The 23,028-nt window shown below is 43.7% G+C and overlaps 2 protein-coding genes and 4 non-coding genes across 6 annotated transcripts; 1 reads left to right on the top strand and 5 right to left on the bottom strand.

The window, feature by feature from the left end:
- Positions 1–878: 878 nt before the first annotated feature.
- Positions 879–19,924, bottom strand: DKC1 (dyskerin pseudouridine synthase 1). The gene is made up of 15 exons (XM_060756246.2): positions 19,818–19,924; positions 16,299–16,363; positions 15,598–15,684; positions 14,892–14,983; positions 13,555–13,739; positions 13,374–13,438; positions 12,257–12,383; positions 10,743–10,873; positions 9,242–9,385; positions 8,234–8,354; positions 5,857–5,975; positions 5,194–5,300; positions 4,821–4,884; positions 3,075–3,230; positions 879–1,838 (listed from the first exon to the last, which is right to left on the bottom strand). Exons 1-15 carry the CDS (start codon positions 19,834–19,836, stop codon positions 1,764–1,766), a joined length of 1,557 nt encoding a protein of 518 aa, XP_060612229.2. The 5' UTR covers positions 19,837–19,924; the 3' UTR covers positions 879–1,763.
- Positions 5,413–5,489, bottom strand: LOC132763238 (small nucleolar RNA SNORD83). Its single transcript, XR_009630238.1, has one exon. It is a non-coding gene; the product is annotated as a small nucleolar RNA SNORD83 (small nucleolar RNA).
- On the bottom strand, positions 7,799–8,045 carry LOC132763244 (small nucleolar RNA SNORD17). The gene has a single exon (XR_009630243.2). It is a non-coding gene; the product is annotated as a small nucleolar RNA SNORD17 (small nucleolar RNA).
- On the bottom strand, positions 10,578–10,709 carry LOC132763243 (small nucleolar RNA SNORA36 family). The gene has a single exon (XR_009630242.2). It is a non-coding gene; the product is annotated as a small nucleolar RNA SNORA36 family (small nucleolar RNA).
- On the bottom strand, positions 10,961–11,036 carry LOC132763239 (small nucleolar RNA SNORD83). The gene has a single exon (XR_009630239.1). It is a non-coding gene; the product is annotated as a small nucleolar RNA SNORD83 (small nucleolar RNA).
- Positions 19,925–21,261: 1,337 nt separating the features above from the next.
- LOC132762970 (40-kDa huntingtin-associated protein-like) lies at positions 21,262–22,562 on the top strand. Its single transcript, XM_067471554.1, has one exon. The coding sequence runs from the start codon at positions 21,333–21,335 to the stop codon at positions 22,368–22,370; it is 1,038 nt and encodes a 345-aa protein (XP_067327655.1). The 5' UTR covers positions 21,262–21,332; the 3' UTR covers positions 22,371–22,562.
- Positions 22,563–23,028: the final 466 nt, after the last annotated feature.

Below are 23,028 nucleotides of genomic sequence, written 5' to 3'. Positions count from 1 at the left end.
ACAAAATCAATCCCCCCAACCCCACCAGTATTCAAATTTGGGTGTATTGGAGATGTGCGCCAAATTTGGTCCAGTGAACGTAAATACATCCAGCATATGAGGTTTTTACATGACATTCATATCAGTAGCAAAATTAGTTATGACGTAGCTATGAAAATAATGTTATGGTTGGGGGTCACCACTACATGAGGAACTGTATTAAGGTGTCACGGCATTAGGAAGGTTGAGAAACACTGTTCTAAGGATTATTTCTGTTTTCTGATGGTCTTTGGCGACCCCCTCTGACACCCCCTCATGACTCCCCCCCCCAGGGTCCCGACCCCCAAGTTGAGAAACACTGCCTTAGAATGTGCTCTTTAACTACCACTATTCACTTTTCCACATAATCACCAGACAATTAGATACAATTCTGCCAACGATGAACAAGTTTTCTGATGCCATCACAGAAGGAATTGACACTGTTTCCGCAACACATTGTAACATTAGGACCTGCCTATATCTTCTGTGGAGCGCCCAGTGGTGCAGCAGGTTAAACTGCTGAGCTGCTGAACTTGCTGACCGAAAGGCTGGCAGTTCAAATCCGGGGGAGAAGGGTGAGCTCCTCCTGTTAGGCCCAGCTTCTGTCAACCTAGCACTTTGAAAACATGCAAATGGGAGTAGATCAATAGGTACCGCTTCTGCGGGAAGGCAACAGCACTCCACACAATCATGCCATCCACATGACTTTGGAGGTGTCTACGGACAACGCCAGCTCTTTGGCTTAGAAATGGAGATGAGCACCACCCCGCAGAATTGGACACGACTAGACTTAATGTCAAGTGGAAACTTTTACCTTTACATTTATATCTTCTGTAGTGGTCCAAACAATCAAACAACAATTAGATTTTGCAATCTTTTAATGTAAAAAATTAAGAACTGTGTCTGTCTCCTTTTAAAACCAACTTTGGTACATTGGTCTACAATTGGAGGGGAAAATAAAGGCCTGGCTGACATGTAACCCCAAACTGCGAGCGCAATATGCACACAGCTCCCAACATTGAATATGCGACCATAATACAGAGCCCCAACTTTCTCAAGGCATTTGCCTCAAGACAAGGGGAAAGGTTATATTCCCCCAAGTGGGCTAGATCAAGGGGTCATTGGGCAAATGTTGCTTATATACAGCTCCCCTTTAAGCTAAGAAACTGCAGAACCATTTCGAAAATCTTTCTTAGCCCAAGAAAAGTGTGGCTTGTGAAGGACAGGTTACGGAAATGAGACCCTGGGCACTCTCAAAAGGTAAACACCACAGGAAAGTGGCATCAAGAGAGGCTTGTCTTTGAACGTACTCACTGAAGATAGTCAAGGCAAGTACAAGGGAAGGGCATACACAATTAAGAACCTGTCCACACAGCCACTGACAACCCTTTACTTTACCTGCATCAGCACACAAGCTGAACATAATGAATGGCAGGAGAGGTGGGGGACGGTTCAGGTGTGCCATGATTGAGGGCAACATTGACACATTCTCAGAAATCCTGAAACGCTCGCAGCACTGACTCATAGAGAGGTCCTTGAGGGCCAAGGAGTTTTGCTACCTCAACGGCCTCCAGGCATCCTTAGAACAGGACGCAGGAGGACTTGCCACAATAAACCCCCTCCCAACCTGTACAATACTTTTTTTTGCACAGCAATTAGGACAATTCTCTGCTCATTGATCCAGTCTGAATTTCTGTTCTGGTTTCATTTCTCCTTATTCAACAGATCTGGATAAGTCTTTCGAGTTACTCTGAACTCTCCTCCACTTCCTCTTTCTTCTTCTTCTTTTTCTTCTTCTTTTTCACGCTTGTGTCACTGACCTGGGAAAGAAACAACAGGCCTTAAAGTAGTGACCCAATTCTATTGTTGATCGAGTTCAGAATGCTCTGATTATAGGTGAACTATAAATCCCAGCAACTCCAACTCCCAAATGTCAAGGTCTATTTTCCCCAAACTCCACCAGTGTTCACATTTGGGCATATTGAGTATTCGTGCCAAGTTTGGTCCAGATCCATCATTGTCTGAGTCCACAGTGTTCTCTGGATGTAGGTGAACTGCAAATCCCAAACTCAAGGTCAATGACCACAAAACGCTTCCAGTGTTTTCTGTTGGTCATGGGAGTTCTGTGTGCCAAGTTCGGTTTAAATCCATCGCTGGTTGAGTTCAGAATGCTCTTTGATTGCAGGTGAGCTATAAATCCCAGCAACTCCAACTCCAAAATGTCAAGATCTATTTTCCCCAAACTCTACCAGTGTTCATATTTGGGCGTATTGAGTATTCGTGCCAAGTTTGGCCCAGATCCATCATTGTTTGAGTTCACAGTGCTCTCTGGATGTAGGTGAACAACAACTCCCAAACTCAAGATCAATGCCCACCAAACCCTTCCAGTGTTTTCTGTTGGCCATGGGAGTTCTGTGTGCCAAGATTGGTTCAATTCCATTGTTGGTGGAGTTCAGAATGCTCTTTGTTTGCAGGTGAGCTATAAATCCCAGCAACTCCAACTCTCAAATGACAAAATCAATCAATCCTCCTCCCAACTCTACCATTATTCAAATTTGGGCATATTGGGTATTTGTGCCAAATTTGGTCCAGTGAATGAAAATACATCCTGCTTATCAGATAATTGCATTATGATACATAACAGGAGCAGAATTACAGTTATGAAGTTGCAAAATAATGTCATGGTTGGGGGTCACCACAACATGAGGAAATGTATTAAGGGGTTGTGGCATTAAGAAGGTTGAGAAACACTGCCTTAAAGTGTCACATCCTCCTCCGCCACTATTTCCAAGCTTCTCTATTCCACAAAAATGCCAATGGTGGAATATGCAAAGCTAGAGGAAGACATGACACCCAGGAAATTTCAATGGGTGGAGATCTCATCTCATCAAGCATAGTCTAAGCATGTGTTAAAATAGGGACCTCTTTACAATTATTTATTTACTGCATTTATTTATTTATTGCATTTCCATTTATTTAAGGCCCATTGCTAAGAAACAAACAAAACAAACAAAAATGCCACAACACTCCTTCTGCCCACAAAGAGATAGACTTACCACTTCAATCTGATCCTCGCTGCTCTCAGGAGACTCCTTCTTCTTCTCTTTCTTTTTCTTCTTCTTTTTCTTGGTCTCCACCTGCGGCTCTGGAGAATCGGAAGGAGTCGAGGCCGCCTCTCCCTGCTCTCCATCACTCTCAGTCTCCCTCTTTCTCTGGGAGAAACAGAGATCAACAGAAAGGTTATGATCCGATGACAAAATACGACGCTATGACAAAATATGTGACTGACATATCTATAGGCCAGGGATATGGATAATGTAACCCTCCAGATGTTTTTGGACTGTAACCACCATCTCATTTATTTATTTAAAGTATTTATATTCTGCCCTTCTCGCCCCAAAGGGGGTTCAAGAGTGGATCACAGAACACCTACATGGCAAGCATTCAATGCTGTTATACACTGACAAGACAGATAACTGTACATTGTAAAGGTAAAGTTCTCCCCTTGACATTAAGTCTAGTCGTGTCTAACTCTGGAGGGCGGTGCTCATCTCTATGTCTAAGAGACGGCATTGTCCATAGACACCTCCTAGTCAAGTGGCTGGCATGACAGCATGGAGAGCCGTTAATCTCCCACTGGAGCGGTACCTATTGATCTACTCGCATTTGCATGTTTTCAAACTGTTGGGTTGGCTCCTGCTTGGGGTAACAGTGGAAGCTCACCCCACTCCCAGGATTCGAACTGCCAACCTTTTGGTCAGCTCAGCAAGTTCAGCAGCTCAGTGGTTTAACCTGCTGCACCACGAGGAGCCTCTAAGTGTACATAGAGGCATATATATAGGCTTCCCATCTTCGGCATCTTGGAGACTGTTCAGTTCCGACCACTGGGGATGCTGTCACTCCACTTTTCCCTGTGATAGAGCTTTGTCGGTAAGCTTTCTCCTTAATCAACTTGCTGGCATTTCCTAATAGGTGCTTTAAATACCTCCCCACTAAGCGGTACCTATTTATCTACTCACATTGCTGTTTTCAAAACTGCTAAGTGGGCAGAAGCTGGGCTAAAGGGCAAGAGCTCAACCTGAAATGTCAACCTTTTGTTTAGCAAGATTTTTTTTGCAGCTTGGTGGTTAGCTTGCTGTGCTAAAATATTACTTTGTAATTGACTGGGCTGGCTATATCTGATGGGAAATGAATACATTCCTTAGCCCCGCTATAGACTGTTGCAAGCCATGAGAGGGCCAATAATAATAATAATAATAATAATAATAATAATAATAATAATAATAATACTTTATTTATACCCCGCTCCATCTCCCCAATGGGGACTCGGGGCAGCTTACATGAGGCCAAGCCCTGACAACATATTACAACAAAATAAAACCAAAACATCAAAATTACATTAAAAACAGCATTAAAAATATATTAAAAATATATGAATACAGTAACAAAATAACATTGCAATAAACACAATCACAGTGACACTGGGCGGGCCACATGTGTAGGATAAAATGTTTTTTAAAAAACTTGAATGAGATAAGAATAGGAGCAAGTTATCTGCAGGGAGCTCATAAAGAAACACAGGGTTGTGAAACTAAACTTCCCATTAAGGGGGGGGGGGTGTACTCGAGTGACAGAAGCATTAAATACCCACAACTACATTAAAGGGTTTAGACTAGTAAACAATCCCATTCCCAAGATAAAAAACAATACCAGGGTTTCTCAACCAAATCTTGTTTTTTGTTTTGTCTACTTTCCATTATTAAAAAAGGAGAGCAAAGTAAAAAATACAGAAGCAAACCAACCTTTGGTGCTCTCTCTGGCTCCACTTGGGCAACTTCTTGTTTTACCTCTTTCTTAACTGCAGAGCTACAAGGAAACAGACAACTTGGTTCACGTCTATCCATCAAGTCCAAATCAACTTTTCGCCATGACCATTTTATTATTCCCGTTTGGGATGTATGGAAAACTGGCAAAAGCCCCCCACGTGCAATGAGGCCTGGGTGCAGCTTTCCTGCATTTCCTCTAGCAGGCTGACTCCCTCTAGAGTCACAGAAAAGAGGCTAAAAAGGGATAACTGCCTGCTCAACTCACCCAGGGAAAATGGCAGCCCAGGACCATTCTCTTTGGCATGAGTTTCAAAAACACCACCCAGAATACTGCAGCAGCAGACATTACCTACTGTAATCTACATAATCCTTCTTCCAGGACTGGGGAGTGTTGTTATTGGGCTTGCCGTGTGCATCCAGCAAGCCTTCTTTGATCATCATCTTTTTCTGAGATGCCTGAAGGAAGTAAAAGGAAAGCGGCGTCAGTAGGCCTTAAGGTTCATAAGCAACCCTTGGCAACAAAAGATTGCTCCAAGGTGTTTATCTGTCTCTGGTTATCACTCATCTGAGCCATCAGCCTTGGGTGATAGATAAGAGTCCTCTTTGCACAGAGTGCTCAAGGAAATCTATTTTACATCATTTGGCTCAATCAGAGAGAGGTTCAATAGCATCTAATGCAGACATGAGCAAATTTGGGCCCTCCAGGAGGTTTGGACTTCAACTCCCACAATTCCTAACAGCCCCAAGTCCTTTCCTGGGGCTGTTAGGAACTGTGGGAGTTGAAGTCCAAAACACCTGCAGGGCCCAAGTTTGCCCATGCCTGATCTAATATGACAATGGTTAATGGAAACTGATCAAGTCATGGATGTAAATAACCATGCCTGAAAGATCAAAACATTGGGTCCACTGCAGAGGTAGGGAATTATAAGGATGTAACAAGCAGGCTTAGTAATTGTGTCGAATTCTCCTGTTTGTGCCCTCCCAATAAACGCCAGCCCCACTGAGGACTCACCTTAGGGCCAAGCCCCCACTTGCGTGGGTAAGTGTCCCTTTCCATGATCACCCGCTTGATCTTTGCCACAACTCCATGGTCACAGGTCGAGATCACGGCAGTCGTCATCAAAGCAATGGCTGCAAGGAGACAAGAAAGGAAAATTGGAAAACCTCACAAACTCTGAGGATGCCTGCCATAGATGTGGGCGAAACATCAGGGAGAATGCTTCTGGAACATGGCCATACAGCCCAGAAAACTCACAACCCAACACAAGCCTGGTTGTGCACTTACAATATTACCATTGCCTAGTAAACCCCTATCCTACTTTGACTCCTTCTAACTTATTTTTCAAGGAGATGTGGACACATGAATTCATTCTACATAGCCACCACCTTCAAAAGATTTACTACAGGGGTGGGAGAATGTGTGGTCTTCCATATACTGTTGCATTGCAACTTCCATTACTGATCACTGTCTTTTCTGGATATAGCTAACGGGAGTGACAGATTTGTTAGAAATATTAAAAATTAACTAGGTATTTTTAATTACAAAATGTGAGTCAAGCATTGAAAGGGTTAAATGGATGCAATGACCCAGCAAAAGCAACCGTTCAATGTAAGCAGGTGTGCCTGCAGCTTGATAGCCCTTAGTCTGTGAGGGGTCTCTGTGGAAGAAAGGCCTCAGCGTGTTAGCAGGCCTCAGTATGAGTAGGCCTCAATGGGAGAAAGCACTCAGTCTGAGAAAGTGATAGCAAAAGCTACAATTCAATGTAAGCAGGTGTGCCTGTAGCTTAGTAGCCCTCAATCTGTGAGAGTCTTCAGTCTGTGAGGATTTTCTGTGGAAGAAGGGCCTCAGTGTGTTAGTAGGCCTCAGTATGAGTAAGCCTCAGTGGGAGAAAGCTAGTTCAATATAAGCAGGTGTGCCTGTAGCTTAGTAGCCCTCAGTCTGTGAGGAGTCTCTGTGGAAGAAGGGCCTCAGTGTGTTAGCAGGCCTTAGTATGAGTAGGCTTCAGTGGGAGAAAGGCCTCAGTATGTGAAGGCCATGTTAGAGGATGGAAGCCCTCGTATATGAAGCTTCAGTGTGAAGGCTGCTGTGTGTAAAGCCATTGTGTGATGCTCCTGTGTAAGCTCAGTGTGCGAAGAGGCTCTGTGAGACCAAAGCTATTTATCTGCCTGGGAAATAAGTCCAGCGTTGAAGCAAAGAAGTATACTTTATTTGTGTTATGGAAACCTTGTTCTTGTAAATAATGCAACCATATTATTTTACTACAAAGAAAAGGCTTCTATGGAAGAAATAATAATAATAATAATAATAATAATAATAATAATACACTTTATAACCCGCCACCATCTCCCCAAAGGGGACTCGGGGCGGCTAACATGCCAAGTCCAAAATAATACAACATAATAAACACACAGTAACAAAATACATCATAACAAAATCAACAATAAAACAGCATAGTAAAACCAGACACAGAGGGCGGGCCAAATAACATTGGTCTGTGTGTATTTGTTCTATCACTTTGGACTACTGGTTGTGGGTTACGCTGCTGCTGTTAAGTTACTCTGCTGTGCATTTATGAGGCGGGTATTTTGTTATTAAACCCACTCGCCCCAACAAGATCAACAGCACTGGGAAGGCAATGCATTCCCCAGCTTTGGCTTACTGCATCCCATTCCACAGTGCTTCTCCAGCATGACACTTGCTTTATAACAGGCATACACAAACTGCAGCCCTCCAGGTGTTTTGGACTTCAACAATTCCTAACAGCCTACCAGCTTTAGAAATTAAAACTACTCTTTCAAGGTTCTCCTCCTCCCAGGAAAAAGAGAGGCACAAGGGCATGCAAACTTTAAAAGGTGAGGTGAAATACAAACTGAATTTCAAGCTGAACAGCACTGTGTCTCATGATCCATACTCAGTGCTTAGACTACTACAGAAAAGCACACCAGAGTGACATGTGATCAGACAGTTTCATTCTTCTTGGTTGGTGTCAGAGCCCCTCAGAAAGGCGCTCTGGCCCCGCAACCTCTGCCCATGCCTTGCCATTAGCCAACCAACCATGCTCCCAACCCCCAGAAGAACACTGGAAGGTTGGAAGATGCCTGGAGGCCAATCACCCAGGACTCCAGAACGGGGACCCGAATGTGGCAGGAAGGGCAGAGTAGCGACACTCAGAGAATGGATAAACTTCATCATCATTTCACATGTAGTCCTAAGCACAGAGATACCTTTGGAAGAACAAAGTGGTAGTGCACTTTAGGATGCACACAGAAATCAAATGCCCTAATACACACTTATTCTGGGAACTTAAATGCTTATTCATTACAGGCATAATTCAAACTGGAATTCCTGCAAGTGCTTCTAAAAGGGAACCCCGGCTTCCACTTCTTACCTGTACAGATGGCCTCTCCTTTTGTGGTGATCACAACAATGTCCTGATTGACTTCAATGCCATCTTCATACCGCAGCACTCCAGGTAGCATGATCTTCGCCCCGTAACAAATAGCATTCACCTGAACACAAAATCAAAAGGAGTAACAAGACATTTATTTTCATGATGCCAACATTTGGAACTATTCAATACCCCTCACCACAACTCTGTAGTCCTGCAGGTACAAAGTAGGAATGCTAAAACAGTTGGCGATGTCTCTTAGTAAGAGAGCTGCAGATTGTTTCATGTTTTGAAATGTTTAACACAGTATTTGTTGCAGTTTTCTCAACCTGGGGATCGAGATCCCTGAGGGGGACGGTGGGAGGGGTCACCAAAGACCATCAGGAAACACAGTATTTTGTGTGGGAAGTCTGGCCCAATTCTATTACTGGTAGGGTTCAGGATGCTCTTTGATTGTAGGTGAACTATAAATCCCAGCAACTACAACTCCCAAATGTCAATGGCTATTTTCCCCAAACTTCACCAGTGTGCACATTTAGGCATATTGAGGATTTGTGCCAAGTTTGGTCCAGATCCATCATTGTTTGAGTCTACAGTGCTCTCTGGATGTAGGCGAACTACAACTCCCAAACTCAAGGTCATTGCCCACCAAACCCTTCTAGTATTTTCTGTTGGGAGATCTGCGTACCAAGTTCAGTTCAATTCCATCCCTGGTGGAGTTCAGAATGCTCTCTGGTTGTAGGTGAACTATAAATCCCAGCAACTACAACTCCCAAGGTCCAGAGAATGAAAATGAAAATCCATCCTGCGTATCAGATATTTACATGACGATTCATAACAGTAGCAAAGTTATAGTTATGAAGTAGCAACGAAAATCATTTTAGGATTGGGGGTCACCACAACATGAGGAACTTTATTAAGGGGTCACGGTGTTAGGAAGGTTGAGAATCACTGATAATAATCTGTGAGAGACTATCATGCCATCTCCTGCATCTCTGGGGAACTCACCGCACTGTCCTTCATCACCAGCCGCTTGTGAGATACCAGAAGCTTCTCCAAAGGGTAGATAACTCTCCTGAGGTACGTTTCATCCTTGTTGTTGTCATACTGCCACTGAGCATCCAGCACATCATGCATGGTCACCATGTGGTCCTGAAAGATGACAACACACCACTATTTTAGAACATCTGTTTGGAACACAGAAGAAACTACCTTCTGAAAGGTCAGGCTGAATTGGGGGTTGTCACGTGAGTAATAGGAGCCCTTCTGAATCTCAGGAAAGGTCTTTCCTCGTCTCATTTTCTACTGAATGGAACTTAATGGATCCTCATTAAATGACCCATATGCTTTAACACTCTGCTCTGATTCTCTCACACAACCAATTTTATTTGTTACTTATCTTATCGGGTGTCACATATAGCTGTCATACTCCACATTTTTTTTCCTGAGGGTTCCCCCAGTACAGATAAGAGCTGAGCTAACTTCAAAGTTCTACAAATCCCGAAGAACTGCGGGCAGGCTCAGATTCATTCACTTGTAACTCTTAAGACATCGCCATGTTCTATTTCATACATTTATGTCAGAAATATTAAATATTAACTGGGTGTTTTTGATTACAAAAGTATGAGTCAAGCACTGAAAGTTAGTGGGCCAAAGCTAGCATCACCTTGAGGAGTAGGCTGAAGCCTGTTAAGTGTGCCTCAGTGAGGGAACACCTCAGTCTGTGAGGAGGCTTCTCTGTGAGGTAGGGCTCACAGTATGAAGAAGGCCTGGTGTGAGAGAAGCTTCGTGTGAGAAAGCTCCAGTGTGAAGGCTTCTGTGTGCAAAGCTACTATGCATTTGTTTATTTGTGTTATGGAAACCTAGTTCTTGTAAATAGTGCAGCCATATTAGTTTACTACAAAGAAAAGTCTATGGAAGAGACAACATTTATGTGTGTTTTTGTTCTTTTTATCAATTTGGGCTACTAGTTCTGGATCATGCTGCTGCTGAGTTGCTCTGCTGTACGTTTATGAGGGGCTTTTGTTAATAAGCCCACTCACCCAACAAGGGTTATGGGCCCAGTATAACTCAGTACAGACCATACTGAAGCTGAAGTAATATGGCAATGACTGCCTTTTGAAAGGTTGAATGCCATCAATTATGTCACATGGTCATTTAAAATGATTTCTTTGTTAAGTGACAATTTGTGGCAAGTAGTGGAGAATCCCCCGGATAAAGAAGGAAAAGAAGATGACAAATTGAGGGTATGTCAGCGTGAAAAGGCTTCTATCATATTGACATTAGATGAAAGTCAACTGCCACATGTAAGGAATGCCCAAAATCATGGGGCGCTGACAGCTAATTCTGTGGATGGAAAAGACTGGACAGAAAAGCACAAGCTTCTCGCCGCTGACGTTTTCCAACTATTCCCTTTCCCAAAGTTTAATTACCAGAACAGGGGAGGTTACCCTGGACTGAACTCAACACTTTGGAAAGTCACAACATGCATACACTTCCCAGGACACACCTTTTCTCCCATGACTCCGGAGCGCACTCGCCGGAGCTCCTGCATCTGGCCTCCGACCCCGAGCAGCAAGCCGAGGTGCACACACAGCGTCCGGATATAGGTCCCTGCTTCACAACTCACCCAAAAGATACCTGAGGAGTAAAACATAGTAAAAGAGCCTTCTTCAATTCAAGGGATGTACTGTCTCTGTATGGGTGTCAATAGAGCACATAGTGGAGAGCCATCAGCATTGGGTGATAGATAAAAAGTCATCTTTGCACTGTGTGCTATGTGATCTGTTTTGCATCATTTGGCTCAGAACGCACATTCAGAAAGTACAGAGGTGAGTAGAATTGAGCATACCCTCAAACCCACACTTCAGGAGTGTGCTTGTTGTGGCTCAGCTAATGGCTGAGGATTTTTCAAATACTTCTTCGGAGGATAAGGGAATTGATGGGTTTCAAAGTACAGAGTCTGTCGGTGATTTGAGAGAATTGCAGGCCAAAGAGGCCCCCACTTCCTGTGCTTGTTCCCAAACAACAGACAGTAAAGATAGTTGTTCCTATGTGAAACGACCTTCGGTAGATAGGGAGTTATCCCACGAAGTCAGATTAGGTCTCCGGACAGAGAGAGTGAAAGATAGAATAATTGGGCATTCTGTGAGACTGTGAGAAGGTCTGTGGAAGACCTTGAAGCCCGGGCGTGTTAGACATAATCTCATGGCTTCTTGATTGGGCTTAGGCTTAAATTAAGTGATGTTTATTTGGTGCCTTCAGCGCAGACAACATTACCATAAGGAAGTGAAACCTAGCTAGGCTCTCAAGTTCCTGTACGTGCCTATGTTCCTGGAAGGGTTTGCCTTGGAAAAAGTTCCCGTTTTCATATTAATGGATTCATTCCTGAGTTTTTAGTTCTCTTGATTCCATGTACCTTGCCATTTTTGGATTTCCACTGTTTTGTAGATGGACTGCTGCTATTTTGTATTTCCTTCTCTGCTGCTCTTTTGGTAAAGGCTTTTTCCCCCTTTGTACATGCTTTTCTCAATTAATTGCTGTAGCTATTACAACTGGACTCTGGTGTGGTGCTGGGTGAAAGGTATCTCAAGGCGATAGTGCAACAGTGCTCACTTCAACCCAGAGACCTTAGGGTAGGACTACTTCCGCAGCCTGTTGATTTACCCACTTCAATTGTGGATGAAAACTAACAGCAACAAAGAGATGGGGGCAGTATGTGTTTCTGGTATTTCTCTGGCTGGTTGCATCTACTGGGGCAAGAGAGGGCAAGTCCTTGCCAAAGCCACTACATACACAGATGTTGCATGAGGCATCGAATTGCTGCCAATTTGTGAACTGCTCTGAGTCGCCTCTGGGCTGAGAGGGGCGATATATAAATATGATAAATAAATAAGGCTGGACGTCTGTCAGGTCAGAACAGTGTGTACGCTCCCCAAAAGGAATGGGGTGAGATTTTCTATTTTACTCAATAACAAGAAAAGCTACATGCCCTGTTCTGAAGGGGGAAAGTAGTCTCATTACCCAATCTTCTTTCTGGATCATATTCAACCAATTTGCTTTCATAGATGGTTCTGACTCTCAGCTGCCTCTTCACTGCAGCAATAAGTGGAGGACGCTGGAAGAGGGCACCCGTCAGAGTTTCTATTGCCTACGGAATGAAACAGATTGGATTTATTATTTATCGTGTCAGAAGCCAATTGAGGGTACAGTTGTAATGTATTTAAAAACACAAAAGTAAAAAACTTGGCATTATGCTAAATGTCCTTTGACCAGTAGCTGGCCACTTGGAGTTCCTCTGGTGTTGCTATAGGAAGGTCCTCCATTGTGCATGTGCCAGGGCTCAGGCTGCATTGTACTAAATGGTCTGTGGTTCGCTCTCCTTCACACTTGCACATCATGGACTCCACTTTTGTAACCCCATTTCTTAAGGACCAACAGATCAGATGCCACCATGTGAGAGCTCACCCAAATGATCAGACCCACAGTATCAATAAGAAGCAAAGTTGCAGTCATTCCCTCCTCAAAAAACACAACTGAGACTTGCTTCCAAAGAAAGCTAGTTGTAACACTTGTTCTGGCCAAATTAAAGTCCATTGCTCTGATCCCAGGGAAATGGCTTCCTCAATCATAGTTATTTCATGAAGTCTAACATATTGAAGACTGCCAAATTTGAGTAAGCTCTCCAACCTAAAAAATGTTATCCCATTTTGTGTGTGTGTGTGTATATATATATATATATCACCTTTATATTGTAGTTTTCCCAATTTAAATCCACATACGCTTTTCTACAATCATAAACACAGCCATTTTGCATATACATCTATATAAATAAAAATGTAATGTTCGTTTGTGGGATTAACATAACTCAAAAACCACTGGGTGAATTGACACCAAATTTGGACACAAGACACCCATCAAGCCAATCACTCATAAAAACATTGAAAAACACAGCAGAAGAGACTTAAAAAACCAAAAAATACATTACAACACATGTACAAAAGCACACATATACACAGGATGGCCACAGCAACGCGTGGCAGGGGACTGCTAGTGTTTTACTAAAATTATTCACATTTAAATTTTGATCTACACACACTTTGCAAGTGTCAATTAAATTTCCTGCTTGGCAGAGACTTACCCTTGAAAGCTGACCTTCACTTTCAATTGCATTGTGCAGCCGAACGATTCCCACATACTCTTTCCCTAGAAAGACACCAGAAAAGTTAGCCAGGAAAATTCAACTGAATTTTACTGTTCCAGTAACTTGCAAATGATAATGCACTTCTATTTTTGTTAAAGAGAAAAGCCAGGCGGCATACCTGCACTCTGCTGGGACTTGACCAAACGGGTTGCTCTCTCAATGCATACAATCAGGCAACCAGTCACTTTGGGGTCGAGTGTGCCACTGTGACCTGTCTTCTCCACGCGGAGGATACGACGGATCCAGGCCACGACCTCATGGGAAGATGGATTGGAGGGTTTATCCAGGTTGATGAAGCCTGTCCTAAGACAAAAACATGCGACTCTGCTAGCCAACTGTGTATGTTTCTATTTGCCGCTTATTGATCTGAAATTAGGGACCAAGATTCATTTCAAATCAAACTCCACAACTTATAAGATCTTCAGTAGCTGCAGTGGGCTTGCTAAAATACCAAACTGTATGCTAGACCTTCAGGCTATAGTACCAACAAATGGGTCACTGCATCAACCTTTTGTTACTCAGCCTGCTCCCATTCTAACCAACTAGCAAATAATTTATATGGCAGAGCAGAAACTCTATTTCCTTGTATAGCACGCCTCTTCAACCAGTGGCCCTCCATGTATTTGGGACTTCGGCTCCCAGAATTTCTAGCTAGGGCTTCAGGGAGCTGGAGGCTTAAACACCTGGAGGGCTACTGGTTGAAGAGGCTATACAGCAATACTATCCATGGGGACCAACTCCCCCCAGCACCAACTGCCGCTCTGGGCCAGAGTGAAGAGAGAGGGGGCCAGAGGACAGTTCCATCTTGTCTCCTGTGTTATTCTAATAATATCATATAATGTAATATAATATATTGTATATACATATAATATTTATAATATTATGATGTACTACAATATAATACCACTAATAACATGATATAATAATTATATCTTTATATTACATATAATATTACTAATAATATTACAATATAATGGTATAGTACAATATAGTAATATTTAATACTGATATTGTACTATGCTAAAAATATAATATATTGTATGCATATATATCTTGTAAGCCACTCTAAGTCCCCTTCGGTGTGAGAAGAGCAGCATAGAAATGTCATAAATAAATAAATAAATAGATGCAATAAATTAAAAATTTTGAAGATAGACTAAATACAGTAAAATCAATCTAAATCAGTTTTCTTCAACACCACCGACCTAACTACAACTCTCAAAATCTCCCAATCATGACCACTGGCCAAACTGGCTAGAGGTTCTTAAGAGCTACATTCCAAAAAAGCAACTTTTCCATGCTTTCAAAATAATATGGTAGTGACCAATGCTTGCAGGCTCCAAGGAGAATGATATTCCCAATTTCTGTTTGATAAGGTCCACTCATCCAGGTCTATGAAACTAAAGAAGGAACACTGTCAGAGGAAATTTGCTGTTAACATCCGTGTGACCTTACCTTACATATTCAGCGATGTCCCTTTTTAAGGGATTACAACCAGATGGAAGAGGAGTATAATGCGTGGTCCTCACATTCAGCTTGTCGAAATTCTACAAAGGCAAACCAAAAGATATTATGTGAATCCTTGGGCTGGAAACTTTAAGCTACACATCTTAAGGATCCAATTCTAATAGTGATGTATGTATGTTACTATAGTAGATGTTTCTGCATGTCAGTGTCTTTCTGTAAGTTTTTTTTCAAGTTTTTTTTTTACTCAAACTAATAGCTAATCAATAGAGTAAATGTAGAGCAGCACAATTGGACTTGCTCTAAACAGATTCCAAAATGTAAAGATTTTGGCCAACAAATTCAAGAGCGTATTTTACAACTGGCTTTAACAGAAATATTTATTTATTTATGGCATTTATATGCTGCCCTTCTTACCCCAAAGAGGACCCAGAGCGGCTTACAAGACATATATACATACAGTATATTATATTATTAGCATAGTACAATATCAGTATTAAATATTACTATATTGTACTATACCATTATATTGTAATATTAATAGTAGTGTTATATTGTATTAAATTATAATACTATAAATATTATATGTATATACATTATATTATATTACATTAAATTATATTATTAGAATACAAACTATTCTAGAGCATCTAGGAAACAGGCAGAATTTAAGGTGCAAGTAAACAGTGCTTTTTACCTTGAGAAGCAAAGGCCATTGTGATGTGTCTAACTGAGCCACCCTAGATTCAGGCTTGATAAGGAAGTCTTCTGAATGTTGTATATCCTAGGGAGGAAAATGTGAAGAATGAGCTTATGAGAAACAAGATTATCTTCAAGACAACTTTCCTCCAAAAGCATACATATGTGAATCCACAACAACATTGTACTAAATAAAATGTAAATTGTTGCTTTGTAGAGAGCAAATAAGAGCAAGATCATTGGATCTATAGCAAACCACAAAGCAGCAGTGAAGCCAGTTCATTTTCCTAGTTCATAAAAAAACCTCAGAAGTTACATATGGTCTAGTGTAGAATTGCAAGGAAACTCATTAAGATTTAAGCCTTCAAATGTTCTTCAATATCTTGATTTTTAAAGGAATGCTCGTCAATTTGATGCAAACCGTAAAAGAGCACATTAGCAACATAAAGACCTATCCAGAATGCAGTTAAACAATGAAATATTAATCAGCAAAAGTTATAAATATGGTCATCTATAGAAATAAATTCTATTTTATAACTGTAATACCTCAGCAGTGCTCTTTGTGCTCTGACTTAGTAACAAGGCTCCAGATAATTCAGACATTTAAAACAGCATATCGACAGTGTGTGTGTATAGAGAGAGCACTAAATAGAAGCCGTTATGCAGAACAAGTATTGTATATCGCCACACAAAACTTACAGCAACTTCGTCATCTAGCAAAGATTTCTTTTCTTTTTTCTTCTTCTGCTTCTTAGAGGCAGATCCTACGAATTAAAAATAGCACCCCTGCAGGTCAGTTTCCAAAAAACATCCTCATTCACTGATACAACCACAGCTAGCAGTGATATTGACTTCACCAACAGGAGGCAAAAAAGTCGTTGGGATTTAGCATAGAAAAGCAGAGCAGGAGGACGAACTAAAGGCCACTTCAGCGGTAACACCACACGTGCTGAGATCTGGGGCAGGATATCCTTCCATGTCCTTTGGAAAAGTATATGCCTTCAAGGAAAAAAACTCCTTTGGCTGCATCTCCACTGCCATATAAAATCCAGATTATCTGCTTTGATAATTCTCTGGATTATATGCCAGTGTAGATCCAGCCTTTGACTAAGATTTAGGCACAAAGGACTAACCATTCAGTTTTTGTGATTTTTTTTCTACTACTGCAACACTATTGAGCTAAATTTGTCTTTCCAAAAAGTCCATGTTCCAGCACAAATGCTCGCATTTCGCCGCTTTATTAGTAACATGGCTTTTTCTAGCTAGAAGCATTGGAATATGTATATTTTATATTACAAGCTCGGGGGGAAAAACTGAGCTAAAGCTCCTGCTCTTACCACTTGCAACTGTCATTCAGCTTCTACAAGATCAGCAACATTGGTAGGAGCAGAAAATAAAAGCATGGAAAGCACAATGGGAGCCACCTTCTACCAGAGGGAATGGAATACATAGACTATCCACAAGGCAATGGCAGCAGCTGCTACAGACTAAAAACTTTGGGGGCTACTTTTTTCTCTGCTCTCTCTATATATATGCAACAATGCAGTTATTTAAATTGCAATATCATACTTGCATTGTTACAAGAACACTTTTTAATGCTGCAATACAATAATAATACATTTTTTGTTCCTGGGTTATAAATGTCATTTCCTGATTAGTTCTATCATAAAAACATGAAAAAGGTGTGTTATTATTATTATTATTTTGACGGAGATCCTGCAGATTATTTTGCTATAGGTTTTCAACTAATATCTTACATAGTCTCAACCAATTCCAGACAGTTTCTGGAGTAGAACAACTCTTTTCAAAGACCGCACAATTAAACTAGAAAGAACACTTTCAAATCAGGGGCAGATTTTTTTTTTCAAATTTTGTTACATAGTGTACTGTTAGCAGTTGCCGCCATCAATCTTCCATGTGCTTCAGGGCTTTGGCATGAAAGTGGAAAAGGGCGCAATACAATCCCGCTCAAAGCATTAGACGCAAACATGTGGAGGATAGTAGTTTGGCCATCCACAGATTCTGAACGCAGGGACAGATGTTTTGAAAAAATATGTTTTGAAAAGTCAAACTTTGGTTTTAGTGTTTTATAGATGAGACATGCCATTTACATAATGAAGCTTGAACATTTGAACCTATAGAATATTTATCCATCTATCTCTTTCAGACATGGGCCAACTTGGGCCTTCCAGGTATTTTGGTCTCCAACTCCCACTGTTAGGAATTGTGGGAGTTGAAGTCCAAAACACCAGGAGGGCCAAAGTTAGCCCTTGCCTGATATATAGCGTCTGTCTGTCTGTCTGTCTGTCTGTCTATCTATCTATCTATCTATCTATCTATCTTACTATCTATCTATCTATCTATCCATATCTGTCTATGATATATATCTCTATATCCCTACAGTCCTTCCCAAAACAGACTCTTAGGCTCTTACATCCAATCTATATAAATAAAAATGTCATGTTCGTTTGTGGGATTAACATAACTTAAAAAATCACTAGATGAATTGACACCAAATTTGCACACAAGACACCTCTCAGGCCAATTCTATTATTAGGAAAGAATACTAATAATAATACAAACATAAAAGAATAGTAATAACTAGATGTCCCCTGCCATGCGTTGCTGTGGCCCAGCCTGTGTAGATGTGTTTTGAGTGTGTATATATTTGTGTGTATGTGTATATATGTGTGTTTGCATATATATGTGTGGTTTTAAGCATTTGTTGTAATGTGTTTTTTGGCTTTTTAAGTCTCTTGTGTGTGTGTTTTTAGTGTTTTATGAGTGATGGTCACTCGTTGGCCTGAGAGGTGTATTGTGTCCAAATTTGATGCCAATTCATCGAGTGGTTTTTGAGTTATGTTAATCCCACAATCAAACATTACATTTTTATTTATATAGATGTACATGCAAAATGTGAATATGTGTGTTTGCATATATGTGCGTGTGTGGTTTTGCGCCTGCATTGTAGTTTTTGGCTTTAAAGCCTCTTCTGCTGTTTTTCAGTCTTTTTTTAGTGATGGCCACTCGTTGGCCTGAGAGGTGTCTTGTGTCCAAATTTGGTGTCAATTCATCCAGTGGTTTTTGAGTTATGTTAATCCCACAAACGAACATTACATTTTTTATTTATACTAGCCATCCCCTGCCACGCGTTGCTGTGGCAAACATGGGAGTTCTGTGTGGGAAATTTGGCCCAATTCTATCGTTGGTGGGATTTCAGAATGCTCTGTGTTTGTAGGTGAACTATAAATCCCAGTAACTATAACTCCCGAATGTCAAGATTCTATTTCCCCCAAACTCCACCAGTGTTCACATTTGGGCATATTGAGTATTCGTGTAGATTATTTGTGCCAAGTTTGGTCCAGATCCATCATTGTTTGTGTGCACAGTGCTCTCTGGATGTAGGTGAACTACAACTCCAAAACCAAAGGACACTGCTCACCAAACTCTATTTATTATTTATTTAAAAGTTTTGTATACCGGCCTTCTCACCTCTCTTGAGGGACTCAGACCTGTTTCCAACCATAATATCACATACAATCAATAAAACATCATAATACATATTACAGTAAAACATTAAAACAGCAATTACAATCAATAACTATAATGGTCAGTCGTGGCACTAAAAATACCCTTCCAGTATTTTCTGTTGGCCGTAGGAGTTCTGTGTGCCAAGATTGGTTCAATTCCATCACTGTTGGGGTTCAGAATGCTCTGTGATTGTAGGTGAACTATAAATCCCAGCAACTACAACTCCCAAATGACAAAATCAATTTCTTTGAATGAAGGACCTACATTGAGTTGTTCGGTGTCTTGTGTCCAACTTTGGTGTCAATTCGTCCAGTGGGTTTTGAGTTATATTAATCCCACAAATGAACATTACATTTTTATTTATATAGCTATTATTACTACTATTCTTTCTTCTCATCAAAAAGACCCAAAGTACCCAAGGCCTGGTTGCAACGCCTTCTTTGTATCTCCTCGCCCCATTGACTGAGGAGGAGAAAGCCTAAGCTGCTCCTCCCTTTGTGGCCCTGATAGGGAAGATGGCAAGGCTACCTCTGAGCATACATGGAGTGCTTCCCCTCCCTTTGTGGCCCTCACAGGGCTGCTTCTGAGCATGCTTCCTCTCAGACCCAGGGGGGAAGCGCCCTCCTCCAATTCAACAAAAGCCTCCTCCTGCCCTGACTCTTAAACTTTAAACAGCAAGGAACCCACCTGCGCCACCGTCCGCCATCTTGCCTCCGCCACGCGCTGCCTCTGGAGCACGCTACACCCGCGCGCTCACTCCGGCCGGAAAGGGACGCCACGCCCACTTCCGCTCCCGAGAGGCAACGCGGCACCAGGGCGGGCTGGAAACAAACTGGCCAGAGGGATCCACAACGCCCCTAGTGGCCACGCCGGAAATTGCACCCTCATTATTTATTTATCAGCAACCAGACATTTGTATTACAAGGTTCTTGTGGGTTTTTTCGGGCTATAGGGCCATGTTCTAGAGGCATTTCTCCTGACGTTTCGCCTGCATCTATGGCAAGCATCCTCAGAGGTAGTGAGGTCTGTTGGAAATAGGACAATGGGTTTATAGATCTGTGGAATGGCTGGGGTGGGGCAAGGAGCTCTTCCCTGCTGCAGTTAGGTGTGAATGTTTAGCTGATCACCTTCATTAGCATTTGAAGGCCTGCCTGAACCTGGGAAAATCTGTTGCTGGGAGGTGTTAATCTGTGCCTGGTTGTTTCCTCTCTGTTGTTTTGCTGTTATAATTTTAGAGTTTTTTAATACTGGTAGCCAGACTTTGTTCATTTTCATGGTCTCTTCCTTTCTGTTGAAATTGTCCACATGCTTGTGGATTTCAATGGCTTCTCTGTGTAGTCTGACATGGTGGTTGTTGGTGTGGTCCAGCATTTCTGTGTTCTCAAATAATATGCTGTGTCCAGGCTGGTTCATCAGGTGCTCTGCTATGGCTGACTTCTCTGGCTGAAGTAGTCTGCAGTGCCTTTCATGTTCCTTGATGCGTGTCTGGGCAATGCTGCGTTTGGTGGTCCCTATGTAGACTTGTCCACAGCTGCATGGTACACGGTAGACTCCTGCAGAAGTGAGAGGATCCCTCTTGTCCTTTGCTGAACGTAGCATTTGTTGGATTTTCTTGGTGGGTTTGTAGATAGTTTGTATGTTGTGTTTCCTCATCAGCTTCCCTATGCGGTCAGTGGTTCCCTTGATGTATGGCAGGAACACCTTTCCTCTTCGACAATACATTTGTATTACATTTTTAACAAAAACAAACAGACAGACAAAACATAGAATTTGCAAGCTTGGTAGTTGATTAAATGTCCAAAGGACATTTAACATAGTACCAAACTCAGAAGTGTTGTATTTTATCTGTTTTTTTGCTTTGTTCTGTTAGAAATGTAATATAATTGACTGGTTAATCTGACATGACAAATAAATATGGGGTGATTTGAATGCAATATTCCTGCTTCTTGGCAGAATGGGCTTGGACTGGATGGCCCATGAGGTCTCTTCCAACTCTAGGATTCTATGATTCAGCCTGTGCTAGGCCCTCCTCTTAGTCCAAGAGCTCCCTCTCATCACTATAGCAACACACTCTTAGCCACGCCCCCTTCTTAACATCCGAGTCCTCCAGTGCGAGAGCGTGTCGTCACATCCCGTCCGGACCGGAAGCGCGCCTCCAGTGTTGTTTTGGCATCCCTGAGGGAAGGAAGGGAGGAAGGGAGAATGCTGTCTGTTCCAGGCTCCGGCCCGCCTCCGGGCTTCGGTTCGGGGGAAGGCGGCAGCGGCGGGGCGGGCGGAGACTTCTTGTCCCGCTACCGGGCGGTGTCGGCCAAGCTTCGCCGCCGCTTCCTCCGCAAGCCCAACGTGTCTGAGGCGGCGGAGCAGTTCTGGGCCTTGGCTCGGGAGCTGCGCGCCCAGGAGAGCCTCCCCCACGCGGCCTGGTGCCAGCTGGCGGTGGCGCGCTGCTCGCAGAGCCTGGGCCACGCGCCGGGGGAGGCGGCGGCGCTGACGGAGGCGGCCCGGCTGTGGCTGCGGCACGAGCGGGAGCTGCGCCTCCGCCAAGGCGGGCCTGCCTCCGCCGCGCTGGGCCTGGCCGAGCACCACCTCCCGGCCGCCCAGAGCTGCCTCGCCTTCGCCGCCCGACTCCGCCTCGACCTCGGGCAGCCCGCCCTGGCCGCCGGGCTGTGGCTCGAGCTGGGCGAGGAGCTGCGCGGCGCCGGGGAGGCCGCCCAAGCCGTGGCCGCCTTCCTCCGCGCGGGGGAGCTCCTGGTCTTGGCCCAGCTGCCCCTGGAGGCGCTGCGGGCACACAGCCAGGCTGCCTCCTGCCTCCTCCTCTGCGGGGACCACGATGGCGCCCTCGCCCTGCTCACTAAGGCCCAAGGACAGGCCCAAGGCGCCTCTGCTGCTTCTCCTGCTTCCATTCAGCAACTCCCAGGCACCTTCTTGGACGAGCTGCTCCGCTGCGAAGTCACCCGCGTCCTCCTCCTGCTCTTGCTCCAGCCGCCGCCTTCCAAACTGCTCCCCGAACATGCCCAGACCCTGGAGAAGTACTCCTGGGAGGCTCTGGATGCCTCACCCAGCTACATCCCTGCCGAGCTCTACCTGCTGCTCCAGTCTACCGTCATGGCCTGCCAGGAGAAGGACCTGGAGGCCCTCAAGGCCCTGCAGAAGGAGCTCTGGCCGCTCCTCAGCCCTGAGCAGAACCACCTCCTCCATTTGGTCCTCCAGGAGATGATCCGGCCTTCAGGGCAGGGCTTCTAGGCCTGGATCTAGAACGATGGCTTCAGACTGCAGGGTGGGAATGCCTGAGCCCAAGAGCACACAGAACAGAGGCTGCAGCAGGTGGCATCCCCACATCCTAGGAAACACTAAGGCCCAAGGCGCCTCTGCTTCTCCTGCTTCCGTTCATCAACTCTCAAGGCCCTGCAGAAGGAGCTCTGGCCACTCCTCAGCCCTGAGCAGAACCACCTCCTCCATTTGGTCCTCCAGAAGATGATTCAGCCTTCAGGGCAGGGCTTCTAGGCCTGGATCTAGAACGATGGCTGCAGACTGCAGGGTGGGAATGCCTGAACCCAAGAGCACACAGAACAGTGGCTGCAGCAGGTGGCATTCCCACATCCTAGGAAACAGGTCCTCAAAGGGCCCACAGCCAGGCCGCCTCCTGCCTCCTCCTTTGCAGGGACCACGATGGCGCCCTGGCCCTGCTCACTAAGGCCCAAGGCGCCTCTGCTTCTCCTGCTTCGATTCATCAACTCCCAGGTGCCTTCTTGGATGAACTGCTCCGCTTCGAAGTCACCCGCGTCCTCCCCCTGCTCTTGCTCCAGCCGCCACCTTCCAAGCTGCTCCCCGAACATGCCCAGACCCTGGAGAAGTACTCCTGGGAGGCCCTGGACGCCTCGCCCAGCTACATTCCTGCCAA

Source organism: Anolis sagrei, chromosome 10 (genome assembly GCF_037176765.1).
Source record: "Anolis sagrei isolate rAnoSag1 chromosome 10, rAnoSag1.mat, whole genome shotgun sequence".
NCBI lineage: Eukaryota > Metazoa > Chordata > Lepidosauria > Squamata > Dactyloidae > Anolis > Anolis sagrei.
The sequence above is the reverse complement of the archived record's forward strand: the minus strand, read 5'-3'. Positions and strand labels throughout refer to the sequence as shown.

What these genes read in the sequence shown, in the direction of transcription:
- DKC1 (XM_060756246.2), bottom strand. An exon ending in CAAGTCCCAGCAGAGTGCAG is followed by an intron (nt 13,439 to 13,554) that starts GTATGCCGCCTG and finishes GTGTCTTTCTAG; the next exon opens with GGAAAGAGTATGTGGGAATC. An exon ending in GCGAGGATCAGATTGAAGTG is followed by an intron (nt 1,839 to 3,074) that starts GTAAGTCTATCT and finishes TTTCTTTCCCAG; the next exon opens with GTCAGTGACACAAGCGTGAA.
- LOC132762970 (XM_067471554.1), top strand. Translation starts at nt 21,333, where the DNA reads ATGCTGTCTGTTCCAGGCTCCGGCCCGCCTCCGGGCTTCGGTTCGGGG.